The sequence below is a fragment of the Elephas maximus genome, chromosome 3 (assembly GCF_024166365.1).
Source record: "Elephas maximus indicus isolate mEleMax1 chromosome 3, mEleMax1 primary haplotype, whole genome shotgun sequence".
Taxonomy (NCBI): domain Eukaryota; kingdom Metazoa; phylum Chordata; class Mammalia; order Proboscidea; family Elephantidae; genus Elephas; species Elephas maximus.
In genome coordinates, this window is record NC_064821.1 from 151,622,701 (window position 1) to 151,634,848 (window position 12,148).

The 12,148-nt window shown below is 42.5% G+C and overlaps 1 protein-coding gene across 1 annotated transcript in view; it reads right to left on the minus strand.

The window, feature by feature from the left end:
* Positions 1-8,294: 8,294 nt before the first annotated feature.
* Positions 8,295-12,148, minus strand: part of LOC126071370 (translation initiation factor IF-2-like) — a 9,223-nt gene continuing 5,369 nt past the window's right edge. Inside the window, exons 4-5 of the mRNA XM_049875565.1 lie at positions 9,654-10,579; positions 8,295-9,553 (exon numbers count right to left, since the gene is read on the minus strand). Of these exons, the coding sequence (XP_049731522.1) occupies positions 10,545-10,579 (35 nt within the window). The 3' untranslated portion in view covers positions 8,295-9,553; positions 9,654-10,544. The remainder of the gene's footprint in view (positions 9,554-9,653; positions 10,580-12,148) is intronic.

A 12,148-nucleotide genomic window follows, 5' to 3' on the forward strand; every position in this document is an offset into this window, starting at 1 on the left:
ATTTTTTAAGCTAGATTTGACAGATTGCATGACTGAAGGGGGCTATGATGTTCTTTTAATTATTCTTAGAATGTAAAGTTTTCCTAAAATGTCTTACTCCTTATTTGGTGTGTTGTATTGGCTGGTTTTATGTGAGTGAAGGCACTATATTTTTAGTTAAAATCAAAACCATGTATCTTTTTTCTCAACTCAAAGTAAAAATTGCCTAAAATTAAGCCAAGCGAAACAAACAAACAAAAAAACCCCATGTAGTCACACATATACCTGGTTAAAATTCATCAATTAAAAAAAAAAAGAAAAGCAAACATACTCAATATGTGTATCGCAAATATTTGTAGTTTTCTTTTCTTGGGCAATGGGTCACTATGAGTTGGAATTGACTTAACAGCACATACCAAGAGTGCTTGACCTCATTAAAAATAATGAATAGGTCCTTGAATATGAAAACATTTTTGCATGAGAGCATATTTAAAGAACATAAAATTTTGTGAAGTGCAATGACAGAAGCAAAGATGTTAAGAATAATTTTATCCCTAAACCTAATATTGTGTTGTAGGGCTGTAACTGTACAACTAATATGTAAGCTAATATATCTGTGTTCTAACTACACCAGAACTTACACATACATTTTAGTGTGTCCTCTTCTAACTAGTCATCCTGGAAGGCTGTCACTTATTGCAGTGATGTTTCTAAGCTACCATAGCTCAAATCTCTTTTGGAGCTCTTCTTTGGGCCCTGTTTTCAAAACCTACAGCACATCTCATTTAAAAGCCTTGGAGGTGAGAAGTCATCTTCCTTTGAAGTCATCCAGTGCTCTAAAGGCTAAGGCATGTGATCAAGTTGAGGGTAATATAATTTGGGGTCAAAATGAGCTGAAATACAACTAGGAGGCTTTCTAGCTTTTAAATGAGTTCTAAAATCAGTGTACAGTTAGAACAGTGGCAGCACCATTGGGATAAGAGTAGCTTCCAAGTTAGCTTTAAGAAAAGTGCTTATTTGGAGCAAAAATTGTCTTCAATTGTCAGAGAAATACTGATTTAACCACCTTATAATACATGTATAGTTCATTGTTGTTCAGTATAGAGACGTTACTTCAGAAAGGAGTTATACTGTCAAGAATTTGGCTGGTCGATTCGGGACTTTATGAGAGTTTGATTTTGCTGTGATTTAAAAGCTGATAAGTTCTGGAATATGGAATTGGATGGAAAAATTCAAGATGCTATGGATTTAAATGAGGAATGCCTTATATAATTCCATAAACGTGGTGTTCCACATTACTTCAAATACAAGAGAATCAAATCCAGTTAAGAAATCAAACTTGGGTTCTATTTAATGAACAAGGCATTCCACCATTACATAAAATGCAGACACCCTTAGACTTAGGAAACGTCTAACCTCTAGGTTGAAACACGTGACATTTTTAATAGTTGTTTGTGAATATAGAGACCACAGTAGATATGTAGTAGAACCACTGTGTACCATTTTAAGTTAACAATATGCTACCACTGTCCTAAATACAGAATCATGAAATTCCCAACCCCATGAATTTAAACTCTTATTATGTTACTCAAGACCGGAATGTGGGAAGGGATGTAGAAGGACGCCCATGGAAAGGTGCAGTAAGAGGGAAAGGGAAGGAGAGAGAGAAAGGGAGGTCATGGGGCTTTTGTATCATTAGTTTAATTCATGTTGATGAAATGAGGAGAGGGTTTACAGTTGCTTCCTAGAAACCACCAGCAAAACAATTTAAAATCTGAGGAAATAATTCAGATTCAACTCCAGCTGAGACTAGATGGAGAACCAAGAAAGGCAGAAAGAATGTAATTAGCCGAGTAGGAATTCTTCTAAGAATTCAGGTCTAATGCTTTTAGTGTTATGTAGAGGGCCATGGTATCAATAGTGATTAGCAGGAGTCCAGACCATAATAATCAGGAGAGATCAAGGCCAGCGGACAAAGATGAGAGTGCCTTCCTGCTTAAACAGAATGCTGCAAATGTTGATGCTCTTAGATGCAGAAAGTCAACCAGCAGACAAAGAAGTAGGGCAACAGCCTCAAAGCAACAAGTACATTCCCCTCTTTCAGTCAGACTGGATATGAAGATTAACCACGTTTGTGCTGAAACAAAAAGAATATCCTTATTTTGGCCATTTATAAGATCTAGAACTTAGAGTCCTGCTTTGATGAGTTTGGTTATTGTCCAGAAATTAGGGAAGGGGACTTGTCAGACACTGAGTACCAGGGTTACACACTTAACTACAAGGTCACTGAATGCGATGGGTAGACCCAATTCCATGGATCTTTTGAGAAAAGGACTAGACTGTCCATTAGTGAGCCAAAATAGCTCCTAAGATTTTTGCAAGGGAATATGAATCGACTAGATGGCACTGGGCCTGGTCTGGGTCTCTATCAGGTATCTAGCAAACCCTTGATAATGACTATTGTAGAAAAACAAATGGTTGTGATTTTAGCCTTTCTTTCGAAATGGATAGCCTAACCATCATGCCTGCCCGTCTTTTATGGTTTTAAAAATTATCCAAATATTTCTTTATTTGAATCTAAATATTAAATTTTGTGTATAGTGTTTATAGTTCAGGGGTGAAGGCGAGGGCCTCTTGGTGTGGCCCTGGTAGTTGTAATAGAAGGAACTTGAAGCCCAACTCTTTCAGATAAAGTGGTTCTTGGCTTTAGATCAACAATCCACCTGTGGACCTGGGATATAGAAAAGGTGAGGAATCTCCCTGAGAACTGGAACATATCATGCAGTAGAAAGAGGACCAGGAGTGGGGACTAGGTTTATCCTGCAGTAATTGTATTACTTGAGGCAAATTTTAATTTTCTCATTGGCAAAATAGATATAATAGTAATACCCACTGGTCTTTCTCCACCTCTGTCTGAGGTGAAGAAAATAGAAAAACTTTGTTTATTAGGTGCTGTGCTTATGCAGAATTTTGTGTTATACAACACAGGTTTTATAGGTGAAGGTAACGGTTGTAGCCTTTGAGATATGCAGGCATTTAAACCAAAATATAAACAAACGTGGAAACTCATATTTGGGAACTTGAGATAACAGACTCTTTGGCATGGATACTAGAGACAAATGAGTAATAATATAGGCATTATTCTTTCTCGGATTTATAAGAAGTGCCCCGTTGCCACTGCAAGATGTATTTATATATTGACATTTCCTTAAGACCTTTTGAATGTAAAGAAACCTGCTAACTCCCTTAATACTGTCAGGCCCAGATCTGCAGTATTGATACTAAAGGGAGAATCTCCATGTGGGGAAGAGTGGCCAGACTTCCAGGACTTGATTCTTGGGTCTTCAGAGGCTCCTCCTCTTACGGATTTCATTAATCCCCATTGCCACTTTCATGTCTTAGAGGGAGCAAGATGCTGGCTTGAGTTCCACATATTGACTTAACTGGTCAGCTCTGAACGTTTTACTGTGATTGTTACTCTTCCCATAGCAACAACTCATTCTGCTGAAGAGACAGCAAGACCCCTTCAGGCCATTACAAAAAAAATAACACTTGTATCTTTGATTTTCTACTACTGTATTTAAAAGGTGCAGTGGCTGAAGCAGGGAAGGGAGTTTGCTCTTGTACCTCTCAGAAACACCAGTTCAGATACAGCCAGCGTTGTTGGCTCCAACCAACGCGGGGCGTGGCTTCTAGAGAGGAGGTGAGAGTGGAAGGCTTGGTCTGGGGTGTCATAGGGTATGTATACACTCATCCTTTGTGCTGTTAGGTTTCAGGATCTACCCTGCTAAAAAACCAAAAACCAAACCCACTGCTGTTGAGTCGATTCTGACTCATAGTGACCCTATAGGACAGAGCAGAACTGCCCGATAGAGTTTCCAGGGAGAGCCTGGCAGATTGCAACTACCACCCTCCTGGTTAGCAGCTGTAGCACTTAATCGCTATGCCACCAGGGTTTCCAAATCTACCCTACTGAGGAGTAAAAACAGTACCTCTCATCTGAAGTCGTGGTTAGTGGGTTGTTTTCTAGAAGTTTGTTGATTTTCCGCCATTCAATGGCACTCACTTCATAAATTCACAATGTATGGGGTACAGTGTATTTGAGCCAGTGCAGTGAGGAAAAGGAGCATTGGATTCAGATATTCTACATTTGAATATCAGCTCTGCCATTTACTAGCTGAGTGCCCTGGACAGCTTTCTTAATCTCTCTGAATCTCAGCTTCTTCATCTGTAAAATGGCAATAATAACAGTATCTGTTTGTGAGGATTGTTGTTCATGAAGTGAGTGCTCAACAAATGGGAGCTGTAGTGCTAGGCTGTAGAGAGTGAAGGAGGACTAAAAACAAATACAAGACAAATCCCTGTCTTCAAGGAGTTTACAGTCTGGTTAGAAGGGACTGAATAAAAAGAAAACTGGCAGTACAGGGCAGAAAATGGGATCACCAAATGAGTACTTAAGAGCTTGGCTGCTAACCAAAAGGTCGGCAGTTTGAATCTACCAGCCATGCCTTGGAAACTCTGTGGCAGTTCTACTCTGTCCTATATTGGAATCTACTGGACAGCAACTGCAAGGAATAAATGAGTACTGTGCATGACAGAAGTTCACTCTGCTAAAGATTAAGTTTCAAGACAGAGGTGGGACTTTCTCTGTGGCATTTGCAGGCTGGCAGGACTCAGATATATAGAGCGGAGTTGAGAAGGCATCCCAGATGGCACGGGGAAGGAGCAATGAGAACACACAGTATGGTGGGGATAGGAGTATGCCATAATGAAAAGTATACCAGCTTTTGAGCCAGACAGATCAGCGTAAGAATCCCAGCTCTGCTGTGAGATCTTGGTTGGACAAGTACGGTAGCTTAACCTCTTTAGCCTCAGTTACTATAGACTTAAAATAAGTATAATTATACCTCCCATTTAATGAATGGGAGGGATCAGATGAGATAATGTTTTATATGCTTAGTATTGTGCCTGACACCTCACAAGTCCTCAATAAAATGAAGATAATTTGTGTGGCATTTTCAGGGAACAACTGGAGAGCTGCCTGCCTCAAGCAGGCTGGTGTAGGCAAGGAGTGGAAAACAAACCAGGAGAGGCCAATTAGTGCCTATGGGGATCATGGGGAGGAAGCTTGAAGACCAGTCTGAAACTCACTCACGCACGGTGATAAGGGTCTAGACTAGAATAGTAGCAGTGGTTACTAGAATCTGGTCTTTTTAAAGTTTCCTTTCATAAAAGCAGATTAGGGCTCAGCAGTGTGGGAAGGGAAGTATTTTGTTTGTTTTTTTGTAGATTCCTAATATTTGATGTTAGTTGTCCAGAATAAAACTAGGATAGGCCTACAACTTTGGAAAATCGAGCGCACTCAATATTCAGGGACCAAAAGGTGGGAGGCAACTTCGATGCTAAATAAACCCCAGAACTTACAACAACTTATAAAATACCCCTTTTAAAAAGGCCCGTTCCCTTCCCGTTGTTAATTTCAGGAAGACACAGTAGAGCTATACAGAGCTGGACAGTGTTTGAGGTTAGGACTGTTGTACCACGAGTTACCGAGAGAAATGGAAAAGGTGCTGAGAGCAAAACCACGATTTTGTTGACTTTGTTGTATTTGGTGATTGTAATGGGGATGAGAAAAGTCAGTCTTCTCTCTGTAGTTTAAAAAGTAATGTAATTAAAAACACAAACCTAGGAAATAGTTTTGGATACTGGAAAATTCGTTTATATTGACTCTCATTCTCTCCCCACTTTCCTGTTTTTTCTGTCCATACTAGCCTCATTATGGGAGGGTATGTGGTAGATAAGAGTATTTCCAAAGAAAATAGACTGACAGCAGTATTTAAAAGTGAGGAAGTCACCAACTGCGTGTCACCACTCATTCACAGGCATAACCAGTTGCCATCAAGCCAGTTCTGACGCATGACAACCCATGTGTGTCAGAGTAGAACTGCGCCCCATGGGGCTTTCAGTGGCTGGTCTTTGGGGAGTAGATCGCCAGGCCTTTCTTTTGAGGTACCTCTGAGTAGACTTGAACTGCCAACCTTTTGGTTAGCTGCTGAGCATATTAACCATTTGCACCACCCAAGAACTCTTGGTAGGCCTTAAACTGGGAGTTTAAGTTTTACATTTCCACCCCAGATATACTGAATCAGAATCTACATTTTAACAAGATCCTCCGGTGATTCTAATGTATGCATACATTAGAACCACCGGAGGATCTTGTTACATTTTAACAAGATCTTGTTAAAGTGTACGTTCTGATTTAGTATATCTGGGAGTGGAAATACAAATTCTCAGCAGGGGTTTAAACCAGAATTAAGCAGTTCAAAGCCCTGCCTTAAACATATTAAGTAGAAAACGATAACTGACCTACCATTCATTTCATGCACTTTGCTGTTCTCTCATTTAGCTTCAAGGGCAACATTATGCTAATAGCTCTGGGTGTCTGAATACTTAATTGTAGCCAAGGATTGCTTCCCTAGGAAGGAGGAACAGGACTGTACCCAGCAGTTAACAAACACAAGGAGTTAAGTGATAGAGGAGAAGGCAGGCCCTCTGACGTTATCAGCAAGGCAAACTGGCTTAGCCCTGTGGCTTCTGAGCAAGGGCAAGGAATGTTTCCTTTCTCATCTCCTGAATTTATTTAAATCATTTGTTGGAGAGGAAAGAAAGCATGATGTTATCAGGCTGATTAAGATGCAAACGTGCAGATTGTATCTGGCTCCTGACACGACTTCTCAGTCAGCGTGGAAACTGAAGAGTGCAAGGGAACCATTCCAAGGGAAGGAAGGGGAGATAGCAAAAGACATCGCCCCACTTTTTAATGAAAGACATTATGAAAATATATTGGTTTTGGATTTCTGTCATCCACGCCACCCTAACATATCATCCAGGTAGCTCCTGGCTAACAGCCTGGTCAGGGGGTGCAGACCAGGGGCATGTGGGCATGGGGCAGAGGGTCTTCTAGGCCGCCCAGCCGGCCTCATCAGTGACCCAGCCTCCCCTTCTGCATGGGTGGAAGTCTTGGGCCTTGGAGAGGCCTTGCTACAGATTTCAGCTTTGCCCCCTCTTGCAGTCTCCCTGTCTTTTGCTCTTGCAGTGGGGCCTCTCTTTCTCTCTCTTTCCCCTTTTTTCAATTAAATGAGTGAATTACCAGGCGTTTAACTTTTTGCCAGACTCTTTCATTATGCCCAGAGTTGTTGCTGAGCGGCAAAGGGAAGTAATAACATTCTCAGTGAGGGGCAAATCCTGTTAATGAACAAATTAAAGTTCAAACAGCGATTCAAGTTCACAACCTCTCCGTGGCTCTTCTCTTTAATAAGAGTTATACATGTTACTTTCCTCGCTCTTTTCTCTTTTATTACTTTTTAAGCTTTTCATCAACACTGCCTGGGTATGTTTGAGGCTCCCAACCTTTCAGCCCTGACAAGAACTCAAGCAGTTATAATCCCGTCTTAATTTGGCAACTTTTGTAGAACACATAAAGGGCCCAGGGTCACCAAAGGTGACCCTGTAGCTTCCACCTTCTTCCTGCCCGGGCTGGGTAGGTCGCACCTCGAAACCCTCATCCCTCTCGGGCAGTCGGATCGGGGTACTCAACTTCCCCGCCTCTGGACCCAGCATGCAGGGCGGGGCGCGAGTGGCTGTGCCCTTGCTTCTCTTGGTTCCCTCACCAGCCCTGTCCTCTCTGCCTAGCTGGTGGCAGCATTCAGGCCCAGGGAAGTGAGGGCGTGGGAGGGAGAGGTGGTAAGATCCTCTGGACTAAAAATTGGGAACTTCTGTGGGGAAAGGAGTTTGAACCAGGAAAGATGTACAGGGACCCCTACTCCCTCAAGTCAGCGTCCTCACCCTCCCCGCCCCACACCAAACGCTGCTGAGGGGGCCTGCCTTTCCAGGTGCTGGCTGGCCCAAGCCTCCATGGTCGTGACCCAAGCCGACCGAGTCCTGGCAGGAAGAAGCCTGGGAGGGGTCGGGTGCCCGCCTACTTTGACCTCCCCTGTCTTTTTTTACCCCCCCTCGAACTGTGGATTGCGTGAGGGTCTCTTCCACCTCCACGCCTGGCTTCTCACCCTCATCCCCCTAGCGTGGCTTGATATAATCACCATGACAACTGCAATCTATGAGCATACACATAATAGAGATGAAATAGGCAGAAGATTAGCATGCCATGAAAAGTACAATAAGTTTCTTATTTAGCATTTAGATAACTGTCTTTCCTTCGGAGCAAGCTTCAAAGTTGAAGCCAGTTTAGACCAAGAGGATTAATTCTTTCTCCCGCATGCTTCATTGAATCTCTCATTACCAAACTTTGTCTGTATTGATGTAAGATTTGATTGAAGATTAGAGCATTTAGCAAATCTTGCTTTTCTGCATGTATCAGGCCCTTTCAAGCACGGATCGCGGTGCCCAGTGGTCAATACCCTTACTTTTATCCAGTGTCTGCTTCATTTAAACTTAATCAACTCCATCAATGAACTGGAACAGGGAAACGTCCCTGCGGTCAGAATGTTGTGCTTTTGTGGGATAATTCTTTGCTCCTTCCCAATCCGTTGGCGTTAAACCTAAAATTGCACTATGATGAACTTTTTTTTTTAATCAATATGATAATGACAATTGGGCCCGAACAGCTCTGGTAGGACTTAGATGGGGGCAGGATCTTGCCCCCATTACCAAAACAACTTCTCATCTTGAGATGGTCCCGCCTCCTTTTGTGTGGCTTTAATACCTTCTCTTCCCTGACATTGAATACTGCTCAACCTGGAAAATGATGCATCTTCGTAGGGAAGGCTCATATGTCACAGCCAGAAAGTGAAGCAGACCGATTGGGTGTGTGAATTATCTGACTTGCTGCAGTGAATTATTTGCGCTGTTTCCCTACCTAGTCAACAAGTTCCTGAGGTATAGTAGAGATCAATCAAAACTGACAGTCCGCGTGTGAAGGCTTTACTGTGTAAATCTGGCGCACTCATCCTGGCCGTGTCGGCCCTGGCATCTGTATATCATTTTTATACTGCTACCAGTAGAGCAATTTCAAAAGTATTTGCAAGGAAAATGCGTGTCCCCATCTGTTCCTGGAAGCATAAATGTGCCACCTTCGGAGGGTTTTCACTGGTAATCATATCTTTAATGACCAACAGACTAGTGATATATACCGTTCCATAAAATGGGGTTCTCTTCACTTTATTGTGATTGGCTAGAATTAATAGCTTTTCCATATGTTAGGGAGATAAAATATAAGATTAGCAGAGGTCGTTTGCTGGATAGTAAACAAAAGAAACAATTCATTCCAAATAATCTTTGAAAAGAAGCAACGACAAAATTAAGTTGCGATAACAGCATCTGAGGCCCCACATCAGGAAACGGACTTTGTTCCTCCTTGGAAAAGGAGCCGTTTAAGAGCAGAAACTCCGAGTCTTCTAGGGCACTCTGGTGGCTTATTCTCTGAGGCAGAGGGAGGGAGAGGAGCAGGGCTGGGAAGGAGAGGCTAGAGTAATACTTGTTTGTTCTACTTCAATTTTAAGGTCGTTTTTCCTCTCTCTTATTTTACCCGCTCTTTGTCCACCCGCACTGCAGCATGCTGTAGATTGGAGGGCGTTGTGTTCAGAAAGCAGGAAAATGCCTCCTGCAGAATTTCCCATCACTCCCTCCAAGCCAAGCGGAGGGGATTGTTTTCATACCTTATAATAGAAGTTGGCTTCTCTGAGGGTAGATTTCTCGCCTCCCATAGAAAAAAGAGTGACCTTAGAGGTTGGGGCAGAGTTCTGGGCTTCACGTGAAATTCCAAAGCCACTCAAGACCCTGAATGGAACCTATAGGAAGTGTTCTTAGTGATCTAATCCTGCTTGTATAGGTTACGATCCACAGATACAACCAGGCCCCTGCCCCCCTGCACATACTCTCCACGCTCTGCCCCCAGAACCCATTTTTCAGATGTAAACACTCACAGTTCTGCCTAGGCAGCTTGGTGAAATTTGGAATCTTCTCCTTCAGGATCCCCTGCAGGAGCTGCTGGCTTTGGCATAGGGGCCTCCGACTCTATTTTGTTTCTAGGGTTAGGAGAGAAACTACGCTTGCACAAAGTAGAGACATGAGTTGCAGGACACCTGAATCTGAACAATGACCTCAGCCTATGCATCCTCCAGAAAATAGGTGCAGAGTCCCAGGTACCTGCTCCCTGCAAGTCAGGAACTGAGAATGAGAGGAGGTCAGGGATTCTCTGTGGGGGTTCTCTCTGGAGCTTTGCTGCATTAGCCTCTAAACATTGAGAACAGGCCCAGAGCAAAGGGTGGGAGTAGGGTATGGTCACCTGTGTTTGTATTCTTTCCTTTATGTATTGTTATGACCTTTTCCCCCCTTGGGATAGTGGAAAAAAGCTATATCTTTTCTGTATAACCCCTCCTCCTATGGTATATTCCACAGAAGTCCACAGAAGTCATAGCTCTCCCCAAATGCCTGCACTGTTTTCATTGCAGCAGGCGTGTGTTGATGTTAGTTTCGATGTGGAAAATGTGGTCTGCAGGCAGGTCCCAAGCAGTAAGTCTCCTTTAACATCCTGGACCTAATTCGTGTTAATTTCCTGGCCCCATTGAGGCTTGGGAACAACCTATAAGACAGTAGAAAAACAGTTTAGCCAAGGTCCCTGGGCTAGGAGAAGATGAGTAAACTGCTGTCAAAAAGGTTTTATTTTTTAAATTTCTTTTTAGTTTTAGAAACACAATCTTACAGGTTGGTTGGGCATAGGCAGGCAAAGATCATACAAGATTTACAAGTAGATTACAGTTGGCCTGATCTGAAACCAGATTTACTATAGTATTGCAATTGAGATTGAAAGAAAGGGAAGCCACACTTGTGGTTTCCACATTGTGTTGTGACACACTGCAGATTTTCAGTCAGTTCATTTGCCACAAGGAAATCCTGGCATGTGTTGTGTGTGAAATGTCATTTGCACTTAATTCAAAAAATTGAACTTCCTGATTTCTACGTATTTAAATTTGAAACCCATTGCATTGAATTTCTGTGCTATGTGTTTTCATAAAATGAAAAGGACTAAAAATTCTCATAGACTGGTTCTGTGTGGAAGAAATAAATCCATGACGCTTGCTCCTTCCCTTGTCCAGCAGGACAAAACTATCACTACTGCAGTTGGGACTGTTTACCACTCCACGCTTCTGTGCCTGGGAGTCCTATCTAACTTAAGAGCTTGTCCCAGGAACATCCCTGGTCATTAGGCTGAAGCAGGCACAATCACCCACCAACTGTGAGTCACCCACACCAGAGTGGAAGACATCTGTGGAGCCCGCCTTTGGGGCTCAGGTGACCTGAGGATCTGAGCCACAGAATTGCAGTATCCAAGGAGCATCCCAGGCAACCCAGGGTTTCCTAAACCCTAGACTGGAGCCAAGGAGCCTTGGTGGCACAATGGTTAAGTTCGTTAAGCACTAGGCTGCTAACCGAAAGGTCAGCAGTTTGAACCCGCCCAGCAGCTCCGAAGGAGAAAAGACCTGGCGATCTGTTTCCCATAATGGAAACTCTATGAAGCAGTTCTACTCTGTCACGTGGAGCCACTATAAGTCGAAATCGACTCAATGGCACACAAGAACAGACTGGAGCCATTTGCAGCTCACAGTCCTTTGCTTCAGCATCACCAATTCTTCTGTGTATGTACACATTCATTGCAAAGATGAAAGTCTTGGCAACTGTAGGACAAGGATTGAAAATTTAAAAAACAAACCATATTCAGGGTGAAAATTACCTATACTGACAATGCTGTGTCTTCCCCTTCACGATCCCACAGCCACCAAGCAGCCTCAGTCTCGGTTTATTTCACCAAAAATGTACCAAATCCCAGAGAAGTAATATGTAGAAATATTTGGCAGCCAACTTAACAAAGACAAAAAAACCTCACCTTAGAAGAAAAATATTTAGCCTAAACCCTAATTCAGATATTTGAAAAGATATAGTTTAATACATTGTTAATTTATGTATAGTTCCTTACAACTGTAATATGCTTAACTATTTAGCAATATTTGTTTTTTAGGTGCCCCAAGACAGGGATGGGATGGGCAGGTAGGATGGTATGTTGGAAAGAAATTGCATTGAAAAAAAATAAGCTTAAAGATATGGCACATTTGGTTAAACAAAATAAACTCATGATAGTTAATATGACATGAAT